The 16,916-nt window shown below is 51.1% G+C and overlaps 1 protein-coding gene across 4 annotated transcripts in view; it reads right to left on the bottom strand.

Annotated features, from left to right (window-relative positions):
- The window catches only part of INSR (insulin receptor), a 137,067-nt gene extending 127,735 nt beyond the window's left edge, over positions 1-9,332 (bottom strand). For all 4 annotated transcript variants that reach the window (XM_041760591.1, XM_041760592.1, XM_041760593.1 and 1 more), the window contains exon 1: positions 9,193-9,332. In XM_041760591.1, coding sequence (XP_041616525.1) covers positions 9,193-9,292 — 100 coding nt within the window. In that variant the 5' untranslated portion in view covers positions 9,293-9,332. The remainder of the gene's footprint in view (positions 1-9,192) is intronic.
- Between the last annotated feature and the right edge of the window lie 7,584 nt (positions 9,333-16,916).

Here is a 16,916-nt window from a genome sequence, read left to right as displayed (position 1 = left end):
TGGCCTTGATGGGACATTCGCCATGCAGACCATCATCCTTCTAGAAACTTCTCAGAGTCTTGGAGGATACACCAAGGGGATCTCTTAAACCAAGAGCCTACAAGGCGCTGATGTGGAAGTCAGAGAAAACTCCGGGAAAGATGTAACTGAAGCTCCTACAGGTTCTCTGTCCTCGGGAGAAGGCAGATGCCTGACTGTGATGTCCACAAGGCATCAAAAGGCCCGAGGCGATCCGTGAATTCCTCAGACAGGGAAGATAAGCTCTGGAAAACAGGCTTTCAGAAGGTAGCCGCACTAGGCCGCATCAGCCACAGCATGTGAGTCGGGCTCCACCGGAAATTGCTGGACACAGAGGGGTGGTAAGTGCCCCGAGCGGGGAGGGTGCACAAGGCTGGAACACAGGTGGAACACCTGTGCACGTGTTGCCCAGACAGATTTTTCTAGAAGAGGAAAGCGCCGGAGGCTCAGAAAGGGCCGTGTCCTCCCCAAGGCCACACAGCAAAGGTGAGACAGAGCTGGGACCTGAACCCAGTCCATCAGCCTGCTCGGGCTGCCGGAACACAGAACCGCAGACTGCGGGGCTTACACACCACACGTTAGTTTCTCAGTCTTGGAGTCTAGGGGCCTAAACTCAAGGTGTCAGCGGGGCTGGTTTCTGCTGAGGCCTCGGATCGACATACCAGCTACCCATCCTGGCCCACCTCTCCAGCCCGGGTGGGGAGGGGCCCCCATCCCCATTCTTCTGGAGCACTTCACTCCAGGATCAACACCATCAGACACCTTCTTTGGGGCTATTGACTGTTGTTAGAGAGAACCCCATAAGCTGAGGCACCTGGGTGGCTCAGGGCTTGAGCATCTGCCTTGGGCTCAGGTCGTGACCCGGGGGTCCTGAAATCGACTCCTGCCTCAGGTTCCCCACAGGGAGCCTGCTTCTCCCTCTGCCTGTGTCTCTGCCCCCCTCTCTCTCCCTGTCTCTCATGAATAAATAAATGAAATTTAAAAAAAAAAAAAAAAAGAAGGGGATCCTGGGTGGCGCAGCGGTTTGGTGCCTGCCTTTGGCCCAGGGTGCGATCCTGGAGACCCGGGATCAAATCCCATGTCGGGCTCCCGGTGCATGGAGCCTGCTTCTCCCTCTGTGTCTCTGCCTCTCTCTCTCTCTCTCTCTCTCTCTCTCTCTCTCTCTCTCTCTCTCTATCATAAATTTAAAAAAAAATTTAAAAAAAAGAACCCCCTAAGCATGGTGGGCCACCCCAACAATTTCAAAGAAAGCTGGACCCTCACCCATTTTATCTGCCCAGGGCCCTCCGGCTGTGCCTCAGAGCCAGTTCTGATGTCAGTTCTCATCTTAGCTAGGTCAGCCATAAGAAACTACCACAGATCCTGCAGCTTAAGCAACAGAAATTTTTTTTTAAGATTTTATTTATTTATTTATTCATGAGAGACACCGAGAGAGAGGCAGAGACACAGGCAGAGGGAGAAGCAGGCTCCCTGCGGAGAGCCCGATGTGGGACTCGATCTCAGGACCCCGGGATCCCGACCTGAGCCCAAGGTAGATGCTCAGCCGCTGAGCCACCCAGGTGCCCCAAGCAACAGAAATTTATTTCTCAGGGTTCTGGAGGCTGGGAGTCCAAGATCAAGGTGAGTTTGTGGGGAGAGCTGTCTTCCTAGCCTGCAGACACTGCCTCCTCGCTCTCCTCACATGGTCTTTTCTGGTAGGCACAGGCAAGAGGAAAGAGATCCCTCTCCTCCTGTCCTCAGGAGGCACCAATCCTGTCAAATTAGAGCTCTACTCTTGCGACCTCCCAAGAGCTCCAAATACAGTCCCATCGGGGAGTTAGGACTTCGAGTATGAACTGGCAGGGGTGGGGGCTACAGGACTCGGCTTCCTGCTCTAGACAAACCCGTAGCAAGCAAGCCCTTCTCCAACCTACATTAGAGCACCATCTGTAGAGGTACCCACGTAGTCAAGGCTTCTCTAGAACGCGTCTCTGATGGGCAGACCAGTGTCTACAGGGACCCACATGGATACTGACCCCCCCCCACCCCCGGTCTGTACTGAAAGGGAAGGAGGGGGGTGGAGGATGAAGCAGGAAAGGGAAGGACGTTCTGAACCGTGAACTCTAGCTGAGAAGTAAGGGGGCCTATCCCAGGAGAGGGTGCAAGGAGGGAGACACCAAGGAACTACCATCGCTGGGACTTGGTACCTGGGATACCCGGAACAGTGGAGGAGGGAAGGGGATGGGAGAGGAGGGGCCAGTCACTAATAAACACAGAGAGACTGAGACAGGACCAGTGTGGGGTGCTGTGGACAGCAGGCACAGTGGGGGGCATGCGGAGTCCCTGAGGGCTTTGGGGCGCGGGGAACAGATGTGGGTCTGGGGCAACAACAAAAAGTAGCAGGTGGCTGCGATACAATGTAACCACATGTAATTAGGAAGGAGCACCTCAGAGCTCACCCCCTTTCTGATCTGGGAGGAAAACAGGGTAACATCTTTGAAAACAGACTGGCAACAAGAAATCCCAGAGAGGCTGCAGGAACACAGCGGGAGCTCTACTCTCTTTACCCCTTTGTGTCCGAGCGCTACCTTTTTTGCACACTGTTAGCAAACACAGTTTTTGAAAAGTACCTATGTTTTCCACATTCCCGCAAAGGCATGAGAGAGAAGCAAGAAACTCCTGCTAACGGGCTGCTATTCCTGAACACGAAACAGAGGCTACCATACAGCCCTGATGTGACACCCAACCCGTAGGGAATTGGAAGAAAAACCCAGATGCGAAATCCAATTTTATTTTATTTTTTTTTTTTTTTGCGAAATCCAATTTTAATCCTCATGAGTCTGCCCTGAACTCCAACTGGAACTCACATCCAGGCTGCATCTGGCAAATCTTGCTGTGCTGGAAACAAACTCTCTTTTCTATGGGACGCCTGGGTGGCTCAGCGGTTGAGCATCTGCCTTTGGCTCGGGGCGTGATCCCGGGGTCCTGGGATCGAGTCCCCAGTTGGACTCTCCGCAGAGAGCCTGCTTCTCCCTGTCCCCGTGTCTCTGCCTCTCTCTGTGTGTCTCTCACGAATGGGTATATAAAATCTCCAAAAATACAATAAAAATAACAATTTTTAAAAATAAAACCCCAAAAGCCACTGGAGCACTCCCTGACACCAGGGTCAACAGAACACGGGGGAACCCCTCCTCGAGATGAAGGCCAGGGAGTCTGGTGCCATCTCCTGAACTTTCCAAGATATAAACCAAGGAATTTTTGCACAGATCAAAACAGGACCAAAGGGGCATGTGTGTTCCACGAGATTCTACATGGGCACTGGCAAACCCAAATTCACAAATTTTAAAGCACAACGACAGGAAACCACCCTACAGCCCATTCTCAGTTTCAGCAGTTCTGTCTCTGGGGTCCCCTGGAACGTGGAATCGGCAAATTCTGCGCCACCGTCCCTGGGGAAGACGGGGTTAGGTTCCTACAAGCCTCTGGCCACAATGTTTTTGTCAATCAATTAATCCATAACCTTGCCTTATGCGCGTTTCTGTTCAAATACACCTTATTTAATAGACAGTGTTGATTCATTAACTTTGAATCACAGCCAACAGCACTAGGCGCGACAGCTCCTGGCCTGAGCCAAGCTTATCTAGCCCCGTGTTTTCTCCATAAGGCACATCACAGCCTGCCTGCATTTATTCTTGCGCTTATACTACACAGCACGTCCAAAACACCATGGGCGAGGCCCTCTCAAAACAGCAAAATCACCAACAAAACGTACAAAAATGCTGGAAATGTGGCGCTATATGCATCGCCCAAGGAGAGGCTTGTGTGAGTCCGGCACACCAGAGCTGAAGCAAGCAGCACGACCACGTGTGACCTCAGCTGGGAACGGGCCGATGCGGCGAGTCTAATAATTTGATGCTCCACGCATGTCCAGGAACAACCACAAAAGTGCACTGAGTATTGATTTTAGAGTTACAAATTCATTTTAGCGACTAGGTGAGTTCACAAATAAGGAATCCGTGAACAACGAGGAGCTTATGAGTGCTTAAATTAAAAATGCCGAATGTTGGGATGCCTGGGTGGCTCAGTCAGTCAAGCGTCTGCCTTCGGCTCAGGTCATGATCCTGGGGTCCTGGGACTCAGTCCCCCGGCAGGCTCTGCGCTCAGTGGACAGTCTGCTTCTCCCTCTCTCTCTCTCTCTGCCTCTGCCTCTCCCCCACTCATGTTCGTGCTCTCTCTCTCCAATAAATAAAATCTTTCTTAAAAATATTAATTCAGTTGTAAGATGTGTTTTAAAGTCTACAGAGAAAACAGTAACAATGGAGAACAGATCAGTGTTGCCGGGATTAGGGATGGAGAGAGCGTGACCATAAAGGGGTGTCCAGAGGGAATTTGGGTGATGGGACTGTTCTGTATCCCAGTGTGGGGGCAGTCACACAACTCTATCCAAGGGTTAAAATTCGGGCAGCCTGGGTGGCTCAGCGGTTTAGCACCGCCTTCAGCCCAGGGGGTGATCCTGGAGACCCAGGATCGAGTCCCACATCCGGCTCCCCGCAGGGAGCCTGCTTCTCCCTCTGCCTGTGTCTCTGCCTCTCTGTGTGTGTCTCTCATGAATAAATAAAATTTTTTTAAAAAGATGGTTAAAATTCACATAACTGTGCGCACACACACACACAGGCAATTTTTTAAGATGCAAACAAAAGCACAGTCACTTCCCAGGAGAGAAATGGCATGATTTTAGGGACAAAGTGTTGCAGGGGGACTTTGGTTTTTCCCTCTCCAGGTTTTTGTAAATTTTTTTGCAATGAGCATGCATTACTTGTTATTTTAATTAAAAACCCATAAATAGGGTCCCGTTGCAAAACATAAACCAACATACGTATTCTCTTTTTTTTTTAGAAGATTTATTTATTTTAGAGAGAGAGAGAGCGCAGATATGCATATGCAGCGAGAAAGGGGGCAGGGGGAGAAGGAAAGAATCTCAAGCAGACCACCCGCTGAGCAGGGAGCCCGCACCGAGGCTCGATCTCACGACCCTGAGATGATGCCCAAATCAAGAGTCTGACCCTCAACTGACTGAGCCACCCAGGCACCCCTAACGGATGTATTCTTTTTTAGGATTTTATTTAAATAGGGAGAGAGCACAGGCAGGCAGAGTGGCAGGCAGAGGGAGAGGGAGAAGCAGGCTCCCTGCAGAGCAGACGCGGAGCTCAATCCCAGGACCATGGGATCATGACCTGAACCGAGGGCAGAAGCTTAATGGACTGAACCACCCAGGCACCCCTAATGTGTGTGCTCTAAATAGAAAGTAATACCAGGGGTCTTGAAAGAAAATCGCACAGCAGACACCACTTTCTTTTGAGTTCTAGACACAAAGCCGACAGCGAGGGATCCTCATTCAACGCCAAGATGACTGTGCAAATAAATAAATCTTGATACCACAGACACAGCTAAGGAGGGGACATCATGGTATTTTCTCCCCGTTGGAACCCATATGTTCAGGGAGCATACGTGTCTCTGTAAAGGGGAACACGCCACAGCATCCCCAAGCATTCATGATGCACTCATGTCGTACCAGGGGCCACGCAAGCAATTAGGCATGTCACCATGATCCCCAGGGAGTCTGTCATAAATCAGGAGTCCGAAAACTCTCCCCGAGAAGGACCAAGGTACACACATTTCTATGGGCCATGCAATTGCAACTACTCAACTCGGCCATTAGGGCACAAAAGCAACTGTTAAGATGATGCCAATAAAACTTTATTCACAAAACCAGGCGTGGGCAGGCGGGAGTTGGCCTGTGGGCCACAGTTTGATAGCCCCTGTTCTAGATGAAGGAGTTTGACTACGTAAATTCACAACTGGGCTGAGAGTGGATGGCAGTAGGGATTGGCCCTCTAGGAAGCGAGAGCTAACATCTGAGCCCAGGGAAGGGAGCAGAGAGGATGGAGAGAGAGCCAGGTGCAGGTGAAAACTCTGCAGGAAACCACGCCTTCCTGCCCTCCCCGAGGGGAGGGAGTGGACAGTGGCAGGCCCCGAGAGGTCAGCTGGGGGAGGCGACAGGAGATGCACTTGGGAGGTGAGGGATTACCCTCACAAGAGCCATCGCAAAGCAAAGCGATGGAGACATTAGCCAGATGCTGCGGGCAGCACAGTGGGCCAGAGGTGAGAGGGAGGGTGGTTAGAGCCCACCGGGGGAGGCTTGGCAGGGGGAGGCTGGAGGCGGGTGGTGGGCCGGGGGTCGAGGGGCGGGGTATTGATCCTGGAACAGAGAGAGCAGGGACCCAGGTGGGTAAGTGTCCTAGACGAAGAAAAAGTTACCTTCCTGAATGTGGCTGTTCTCAACTGGGGCGGCTGGCAATGCCCAGAGACACTCTTGATTGTCATGACTGGAGGGAGGGACGTGCTCCTGGCATTTTGTGGGTGGAGAAGCCAGGGATGCGGCTCCGCTCCTCACAATACCCAGGACAGCCAGCCCCCCCACAACCGGGAACTGTCTCAACCCAAATATTAAGAGCGATGAAGTTGAGAGGATCTACTCTATCCAGGTTGAGTCACTGACGGAGTGGGCTGCAGTGGGGACCCCAGGGAGCCCCACCCCAACGACCTCCATGAGTGAGTGGGACAAGGATGGCGGGCAGGGCTCCAGGAGGGAAGCAAAAGTTAAGAATAACCTCAGGGAGGTTAGGAAGTAGGCAAAAGTCCTGCTCCGAGGGCCCCCAAAGCACGCAAGAGGACACACAAGAGAGACATCCGAGGCCACCCTTGAGAAATGAGGAGTGCCCGAGAAACCAGGGCGCTCTGGAAGCGAGTCTCTCTCACCTTAATTAGCCAACTCGCTGGACTCCCCCCGAAGCCCCGCAGGTTTTTCTCTTAATTAATCCCACATTGCCTTCATCCTTTAACTTTGCAATGCCCCCAAGTAATCTCAGGCCACTGCCAGCCAGTCCGAGGAGAGACAGAGGGGGAAGGCACTGCCCATTTCAGCAGAGCAGTAGGGACTCCACGGGAGAGCGGGCCAAAGTAGCACATCCCATAGGACATCCCCCCCTAAGAAAGTCCTTCACTTCTTAACCATCACACCGCCACCACCGCAACCAAAACGCCCTACAGGTTGACATTAGAGATTAATGATCTGTAAAGTTTCTCGAGGTTTCGAACCTCTGAGGGGCATCACATCTCATTTATTCAATAGGATTTTGTTAACCATTACCACAGGTCGGGGGGAGGGAAGCTCAAACCCAAGAGAGCAACCCTTTATGAAGAAACCAGTGCTCTGCAGCCAGGCCAAGTGGGGTCCTCATCCCAGCCCTGCCGCCTAGTCAAACTGCCTCACCTGCGAAAAAGGATAATAAACCCCACCCCACAGGGCCATGGTGGGGATTAACTAAGATTATATACTCGGAGCACATGGAAAAGCCCCCGCCAAGAGCTTGCTCTTATGACTATGTCTAAGTTGGGTATTATCCGAGGAATAAAAAAGCCATAGCTTGGAGTACTGGTGAGAACACGAAGAATATGAGCTGAACCAAGAACAAATATTTTAACCAAACACCTTCCATGTGCCAGGCACTGTTCTAGGCTCTGGAAACGTCGCAGTGGACAAAAGCATATGCCTCTGCCCCTGTGGAAACTGTAAACGTGTAAAGAAGCGGTAAATCCACCTCCTGGGCCCTGGAAGCCCAGGCACAAGTCCACAATAAATTACCAAAGCTGCAAGGAACAGAAGAGCAGGGAACCGCACACACACACACACATGCTCGTGTGCAGACGCACGCACATACTTACATACACGAATCCTAGACTAGTCCTAACATTTGTCTGGAGTTTCTTAACAAGAACCCAAGCCGACTGCCACCTTTATTGAGCGCCCGCTGTATACCAAGCACTTGGGCCTCGGAACCGTGGTGTACACTGAGAGAGGAGCTCCGCAGACCTGGATTGTCAACGCCAGCGCCTGTGCGTGCTTTGCCAGGGACCTCATTCCCCATCAGGGAGCTCAGGAGCTGCTTTCCTTCCCTCCCCGACCCCTTCCTCACCATGACTGATTTCCTTTTATGGACAATTCTGAAAAAGTAACCCAACAGATATTTTTAAAGCGGGGCCTCAGACACCAGTGGGGAACTCCAGCCATGTTCTCTTAAAGGTTCTTCATTTCTTGCCCCACAACCAGGAAGGACGGCTCCCAAGCCCAAGGCCGATGCTGGAGTTGGGGTTTGCCTCCATCTGCTGCCAGCGCAGGGAGGCTGGGGAGGGAAGTCCATGGGGCTGGGGGGCGTGAGAGGCTCTCCTGAGGTTAGAGACCTCCCTGGACTGGCAGGTAAAAGAGCCCTTGTGAAAGGCAGAGCTGGAGGGGGGGTGTGGGGGTTATGGGGAGACATGGGACATGCAGCAGCAGTCCAGAGCCTCCCCAGGGCACCACACAGAGAGGTTAGAGTCCTCCCTCTGGCCCTGACTTTAGGGCAAATCGAACCGTCTCCTCCCTCAGCCTCAATTTACTCCTCTATGAAATGGGTAACCCGTATGGACCTCCGGAGGCCACTGTGAAGGTCCAGAGAGATGTGCCCGGGGCATTTGGTGACCCTAACTATAATAATCATAATAAAGACAACCTCCCCCCCCCCCCCCCGCCCGCCCCCTTCTGCTACAACAAAGGCCCCGTTGCCAAGGCGCTAGAGTTTGCCTCCGGACATCTGGAAACAGAACCCAAAAGTGTAAACATGGATCTGAAGTCCGGGTCGCCACCGGCCTAGGTCCAAGCGGAGGGGCGGGATTCCGCAGCGCCAGCCGGGGCGCCCGTCAGCGGAGACCCAGGGGGCCCCGTGCGCCCGCGGCATGCGGTGCTCCCAGGTCGCCCGGCCCCGGCCCAGCGGGCACCCCCCGCGTCTCCGGGCGAGCGGGGCCTGGAGGGGGCCTGGAGGGGGCCTGGAGGGGGCCTGGAGGGGGCCTGGAGGGGGCCAGGCACGGGTGCGAGGCGCGGCGGGAGCGGCGCCGCGGGGGGCGGGCACTGGGGCAAGGTTCCTCGGCCCGGGCCCCGCTCGCGGGGCGCACAACCGCGAGCCCAGGCGGGCAAAGGCCAAGGTCAGCGGCTTCCCGCCGCCGCCGCCCGCGCCCCCACCCGCGCCGGGCAGGGCGCGGGGTCCCCGGTGGGCGCCCCCCCACGGCGCCGCCCGCCGCCCCTCCGGGGCCCCGACTCACCCTCTCCGGGGTACAGGTGGCCCGCGGCACCCAGCAGCAGCGCGGCCACCGCCAGCAGCAGCGGCGCGGCGGCCGCCCCCCGCCCGGCCCGGGCGCCCATGGCTGCGGGAGCGCGGGGTCCCGGCGGCTCAGAGCGCGCGGCGCCGGCCCGCGGGGGTCATGCTCCGCGGCGCCGGGGCGCGCGCCCCCGTCTCCGCGCCCGCGGCCCCGCCCGGGAGGGCCCCCAGTCGGCCCGCGAGGGGCGCGGGGCCTCGGCCGCTGCAGATCCCGCGGCGGCGGCGGCGGCGGCGGCGGCGGCGGCGGCGGCCCCGGCCCGGACCCCTGCGGCCCGGGCCCGTCCCGCGATCTCAGGGCCCGGAGCCCCTCGCTGCGCCCCGGCCGCCCGGCTCTCCGCCCCGAGCGCGCTGGGCCGCGGTCTGCGAACGCCGAGACAGACGGACGCGCGGACGGACAGACGCGCGGACGGGCGGGCGGGCACCTGGGCTGGCGAGCGGCGGGCGGGCGGGCGGCGGGAGCGAGGGCTGCTCGGCCCGTAAACAACGCGGCCCGTCAGCTGGGCCCCGCGCGGGTCGCGGGAAAAGGCGGCGCGGATCGGGACTCGGAAGGGACTCGGCGCCCGGGAGCGGCCCGGGAGGGGCCCGGGAGGGGGAGCCAGGACGGCCGCGGGGAGGCGCCGCCCCGCCCGCCGCGCTCGCCGGGGCCCCCGCGCGGGAGGCGCCCCCGGCCCCCGCCCCCCGGCGTCTCAGGCCTCGGGGGCGCCCCCGACGCCGACCCGTCCGCACCGATCCCTTCCGCGACATTTTTTTGCTATTTCGCTTCCCTTGTGGACTTTGGGAGGTTCGGTTTGATTTTTTTTTTTTTTTTTTTTTTTGAGATTTCATTAAAACGCTGTTTATCTTGGTCCCCGGGGTTTCTGGTTCTCCCGTAAACGCTGCACTCGCGTCACCCTCGTCCCAGTCCTGCCAGCGCGTCTCGGGCTAGACGCGAGGGCGCCCCCGCCCCGCGCCCGGGCCCTGGGGACGGCCACGTGCACGCGCGCCCAGGGCGCTCCGTGTGCTCCGTGGCAGGGGCGAGGGGGGGGGGGCCTCGGGCGCGGCCTGGGGTGCAAGTCGGAGAAGAGACACCTGGGGCGATGCGCAGAACCTCGCAGAAGAGCGAACCAGGCCCCACAGAGCCGGGCTCCAGCGCAGGTGGACACACCCCGTTTTCAATACACAGACCCACAGTCCCTGTGTGTGTCTGAATGTCCCGCAAGTGGCATTCACGAATAGGGCACGACAGCAGCCAACCCACCCTCCTGAGCTGGGGGAAGGAGCCTTAGGTAGAGAAAGCCAGCACCGAGTGGAATCTGGCTCCCCCTCCCCTCACTTCCTGTGTGGCCTTGGACGTGGGACTTTACTCCCTGGCTGGGCTGGCCTCGGCTCTATAATGCCTGCAACAATCCCTGCAGGTCCGATTTGACGAGGTGCAAGAGCAATAAAGCAAAAGAAAGCGCCCGGCACAATTCTAGGCAGAGGGCGCTCATCCTTCCCCTGGTCCATTAAGCAAATATTAGTTAGCCAGGAGCTGAGCCCACTGTTCCTCTAAGGCACCAAACCTAATCCTGCCTCCTGGCTTTCACTCTGGCTGTTCCCTCTGCCTGTCCCTCCAGTGGCTGGCTGCCCCTCGGTGCCCCAGTGAGCCTTCCCTGATCACACTTTGCAAACGCCGCCTCACCCCCCCCCCCCATCCCTTTGTTCTGGTCCCTGTTATTTACATCACTCTAGTAGGTCCTGAAATTCTTTGGGTTTTTTGTGTATGGTCTCCCCACTCCATGAAGCAGAAATTGTGTCAATCTTCTTCACTATTTTACACCCAGCGCCTGATATATCTGTTGCTTAATAAATATTTGTTGAATGGAAGAACCAACATGCAATAATAAGTAATGAGGATTTACAGTGAGCAAAATAAACACACTCGGTTTCCCTGTAGACCTCACAGTCTGGCGAGAGAGGGGATGGTTGATTAAACAATCCTGGGGCCTAATGTGGGGTGGGGGTGGGGGGTAGGGAAAGGATCCTCCCAAGGAGGTGAGTTGAAGCTGAAATCTGGAGATGAGGAGGAGTCAGCCAAGGAAGACAGGGGGGAAGTGTTACAGGTTGGGAGCCCAGCATGAGCAGGGGCCCAGAGGTGGACAGGCAGGTGTTCCCCCAACTGACCCAGGCACTGGAGCTGGAGCGCAGAGGGAGGCCAAGCAAGCGAAGGTGGACTCAAAGGCAGAATTAGAAGGGGGAAGAGCCTTGGATAGATCATGTTAAGCCCTCTCCCAAAACACCTTCATCCTAAAAGCAATGGGAAGCTACTAGAAGGTGTACACAAAAGGGCTGACATAATTTGATTTTCTTTCCAATAATATCTGCGATGGGGCAAACATAGATCCAGAGAGAACACAGAGTAGCTGCAGTCCCGGAGTATCAAGAATTGTAGGTTCAATAAATGTTGTTCCCCTTCCTTCTTGTGCAAACCCGTCCAGAGCTGTGGGCTTCCCTCTGACCCGTGGGAGCCCCCAAAATCACCACCTTCCCAGGCAGGAGGCGTGTGCTGAAAACCACGCGGAAGGAAACACGCTGTCCTCTGGAAATCCTTCAGGACAAGGACTTGCGTGCTGGACCTAAGTCGAAAGAATCATTTCGACTGATCATTTCAGTTGTGACCTGAAAATGAAGACACCACCACTTCCTGAAACCACTCACTGTTTCTTTCGCAAAACCCTCCAAGCCCTCCAAAAAAAACAGCCATCTAAAAATTGAAAGTCAACCCCTGCCTTTTATTAAAATCATTGGAACAGAAGCAGAGACACCACCACTTGGCAATCTCTGGCTAATTGATTCGGGCGAGAACCCTCTGTGCAAGCCAAAACTAACGGTTGGACTTTTAAGAAGCAAATATTTCCACGGTCTCCAAGTATCTCCTGCAAGATACTTGTTCATAATAAAGGAAAGGAAAAACAGTAGCTTCCTAGAGGAGAAAGCTGGCGGACATCACCTTAAATTAAGTGATCAAAGCTGCTTCTGGATTTCCTTTTGCCGTGTAAGACATTTCGGGACAATTGGGGAAGACTTAAAAGGTCCATCAATTATATTACTATAGTATTGAATTAGTATTGAATCAATAGTAATTTGATCGTCGTGCAGAGATGGTGTGAGAGGACGTCTTTGGTTTTAGGAACTACATACTGAATGAAATATGGAGGGATAAAGGGCAGAATGTCTGCAACCGGCTTTCAAATAATTTTGGAAAAAAAAGAGAGAGAGAGAGAGAGAGAAAGAACAAAGTAGATGTGATCAAGTTTGATAAAATTTGTAAATCTGGGGGCACCTGCATGGCTCAGTGGTTGAGCATCTGCCTTGGGCTCAGGTCATGATCCCGGGGTCCTGGAATCCAGTCCTGCGTCGAGCTCCCCGCAGGGAACCTGCTTCTCCTCCTGCCTATGTCTCTACCTCTCGCTCTGTGTCTCTAATGAATAAATAAATAAAATACTTTTTTAATAAATTTGTAAATCTGGTGAAGAGTGTGGACATAGGGGTTCACTGTACTATTCATGCAGCTTTGCATGGAGTCCAACAGCATATCAAAATCAAAAGTTTTAAATTTTGAAAAACTATTTGGGGTAGGGCTCCTGACTAGCTTAGTGGGTAGAGCATCCGACACTGATCCCCAGGGTTGTCAGTTTGAGCCCCACATTGGGCGTGGAACCTACTAAAAAAAAGGTATTTGGGGCTTTTTATTTCACTTTGTTTTTGTTAGATCGGCTTCGGTTTGACATTTAAACACATTGTACTCTGAATGCATGATCTAAAGAGAAAGAAAGGTTGGTTCATAGTTCATGAATAGAGGCAATGAACACTTCTGCTGCCCATCAAAGAGGGCTTGGGGAGACGTCCCCATCAACCTGCTGGGGGTTTTCTCTTAACGGGTCCTTCTGGCGGGAAATCTCCTCAATCTAGCTGTTTTCCATTTCATTGAAGCAGGAAACCAAATGTAAATCCAGACTCCTATGTTGTCATGGAAACCCGCTTTAATACATTACATTTAGAGTCAGGAGGGAAAATAAGAAAGTACAGACTGAGTTCATTTGTGAATAATAGTGCAAAAACCCAGCATGGAGAATTTACTAACAGAACCAGGCAAATTAAAACACACACACACACACACACACACACACACACCCCACCACCAACAGCAGGATCAAGCGGAACTCAGCCCAGGAGTGCAAAGATGGTTCAATGCTAGGAAGTCTAGCCATCAAGATTATTGTGGGGTTTGTTTTTTTTTAAGATTTTATTTATTTGGGATCCCTGGGTAGCTCAGCAGTTTAGCACCTGCCGTCAACCCAGGGCGTGATCCTGGAAACCTGGGATCGAGTCCCGTGTCGGGCTCCCTGCATGGAGCCTGCTTCTCCTTCTGCCTGTATCTCTGCCTCTGTGTGTGTCTCTCATGAATAAATAAATAAAATCTTTAAAAGATTTCCAGTTATTTATTTATTCATGAGAGACACAGAGAGAGAGGCAGAGACATAGGCAGAGGGAGCCTGATGCAGGACTCAATGCCGGGACCCTGAGATCACAACTTGAGCCAAAGGCAGATGCTCAACCACTGAGCCACCCAGGTGCCCCCAAAATTGTTTTAATAGATCCGAGGAGAGAAGGCACATGAGCCTCTACTGCGATACTACAAATGTATTTGATGAACTGCAAAGCCATTCAAGAATGAAACCATAAGACTCTACAGTGGGGAAATACTATCTCATAACTTCAAAGCAGAGAATATCTCTTTAAGCAAGGCACAAGTCCCAAATCTAAAAATCCAAAAATAACAAAAATTTGGCTATGTAAAAACTAAGTTATAAGAATAGCAAAAAAAAAAATCATACATACAGTCAAATCTGATTTATAAAAGTGAGAAAAAAATTTAAGTGAAAAAAGAGTAAATGACAGATAAAGGACATGCATTATGCTATATTACAAAATATACAAAACATAGTACTGAGATAAAACCCCAAACTTTTGTTTGCCAAAATTTACCTGGTAGAGGACATGAATAGGCAGCAAGTATGTGACACAGAAACAGACTGCTGAAAAGAAAAAAAAAGAATACAGAAGGTATTTAAATATATGAGGATGTTTAGCTTTCTTCATAGTTAGAGATATGCCCACTTCATTTTCACCGAATTTGCCAATAATCAGAAAAACGGCAACATGATATGAACATCTGTGAGAAAGTAGACACTCTCATAATCACTGATACAAATCAGATCAATCAATGGGAGGTGATTTGGCAATGACTTTCAACAAGTAAATTTCACTGACCCTTTCCGCCTTTCATCCCATTTCCAGGAATTTATATGCTGCACAAGAATACTCCCATAAGTATAAAAAAAATATATGTTCACAGGATATTCACTATAACAAAACCTAGAATCAACCTAAACAACTTTCATTCCAAGAGGAGGAATGAGAACCTATACATTCCTCCTCAAAATACCTAATCAATTCGAATATTTCAAATTTTTCTCGTTCTTTCTCTCTCTTTTCTTTTTCATCTCTTAAACCATTCACACAGGGTTTGCCCTTACAAGTTACAGTGACTTGCAATCTTCTTTTATATTTTTTCATGGGTTTTATTTTTTTCCTTTTTTTTTTTTTTTTAAGTTTTGAGGCCATAAAGGCAGTGTGTGATATTGGTATAAGAAAACGATCGGAAAAAAAAAAAAAAAGAAAAGAAAACGATCGGGGCAGCCCCGGTGGCCCAGTGGGTTTGGCGTCGCCTTCAGCCCAGGGCATGATCCCGGAGACCCGGGATCGAGTCCCATGTCGGGTCCCTGCATGGAACCTGCTTCTCACTCTGCCTCTCTCTCTCTCTCTCTCTGTGTGCCTCTCATGAATAAATAAATAAAATCTTTTTTTAAAAAAAAATCCTTCCTTTAAAAAAAAAAGATCATTTTGGGGGCACCTGGGTGGCACGGTCGGTTGAACATCTGACTCTTGGCTTCAGCTGGGGCTGTGATCTCGGGGTCCTACGATGGAGCCCCCACGTCCCAACCCCACCATCAGGCTCTGCACTCAGCACAGAGTCTATCTAAGACTCTCTCTCCTTCTCCCTCTCCCCCTCATCCCCACAGTCTCATTCTCTCTCTCTCTCAAATAGATAAATCTGAAAAAGAAAAGAGAAGAAAAGAAAAAAAAAGACAATCACCTTAAAACAATCATGAAAATAGAGAGTAGAATGGTAGTTACAAGGGGCTGGGGAAGGAGGAATTGAGGGAAGCCAGTTAAGGATATAAATTACCACAAGTAGATAAATAAGCTCTGGAGCTCTAATGTACGACAGAGTGATCATAGTCAACAATGCTGTGTTATAAACTACAAAGTTGCTAAGAAACTAAATCTTAACCATTCTTACCGAAAATAAATAAATATGCGACATGATAAAGACGTTGGCTAACGCTGCTGTATTAATATTGCAATATAGAAATGCATCAAACTCACCCACTGCACAACTTAAATTTACAAAATATTATATGTCAATTATGTCTCTCTCTTTTTTTTTTTTTTATCTAAATAGAAAAGGAAAAGAGAGAACAGACACACTTGAGTAACTTGATGTCTGTCGGTCCTGCTCCCTTTGAGGGTATGTTTTCCACTTCCATGGAGCTGTTATTCTTAAAAACCTCCATTTCTGGGGCACCTGGGTGGCTCAATGGTTGAGTGTCTGCCTTTGGCTCAGTTCGTGATCCCGGGGTCCTGGGATCGAGTCCCACATCACACTCTGCGCAGGGAGCCTGCTTCTCCCTCTGCCTGTGTCTCTGCCTCTCTCTCTGTGCGTCTCTCATGAATAAACAAATAAAATTTTTTTTAAAAAAAACCACCTCCATTTCTGACCCATATTCAAAAACACTCAGTTACTGTTTTGATTTTTTTTTAATTGTGGCAAAATGCACATAACCCAGAACTTACCATTTTAACCATTTTAAAGTGTGTACAATTCAGGAATGTTTAGTGTATTCATAATATTGTGCAACCACCATATCAGTTCCAATTTTTTTTCCTTGCCCCAAATAGAAACCCCATACCCATTAAGCAACCACTTCTCCTTTCCCCTCCCATCAGCCCCTGGCAACCACTAATCTATTTCCTGCCTCTGGGGATTTGCCTATTCTGGACATTCCATATAAATGGAATCATATAACATGTGACCTTTTGTGACTGGCTACTTTCACTACTTAGTAAAATGCTTTCAAGTTGCATCCATATTGTAGCATGGATTAGCCAGCTCTTCATTCCTTTTTATGGCTGAATGATATTCCATTATCCATTGGGTTTTGAATGGTCAAACCTGCCCCCAGGCTCCCATCTTGAACCTACTCTTGAACCCACACTCTCTGAAGTCTGCAGTGTAGCAGACCTACAACCCCCGCTCCGAGTATTTCTGAGTAAGGGGCTCTCCTGGCTTCTGAGGCTACTGTGCAACTGTTGTCAAGACTGTGGCTTTGTTCAGTTTCAGAGAATTTAGATAGGAACTGGATTGAATGAAGAAAATGCTTAGAAGATGGAAAAAGCTTCTGTGGGAAATTATTTGTACCTGAGTAGACCAAAATATATATATTTTTATATTTTTTATATTTATATATTGTATATACATAAATAAATATATATTTATATATATTTATATTTATATATAAATAT

Source organism: Vulpes lagopus, chromosome 7 (assembly GCF_018345385.1).
Source record: "Vulpes lagopus strain Blue_001 chromosome 7, ASM1834538v1, whole genome shotgun sequence".
Lineage (NCBI taxonomy): Eukaryota > Metazoa > Chordata > Mammalia > Carnivora > Canidae > Vulpes > Vulpes lagopus.
Note: the sequence above shows the minus strand (reverse complement) of the source record. Positions and strands in the feature narration are given on the sequence as shown.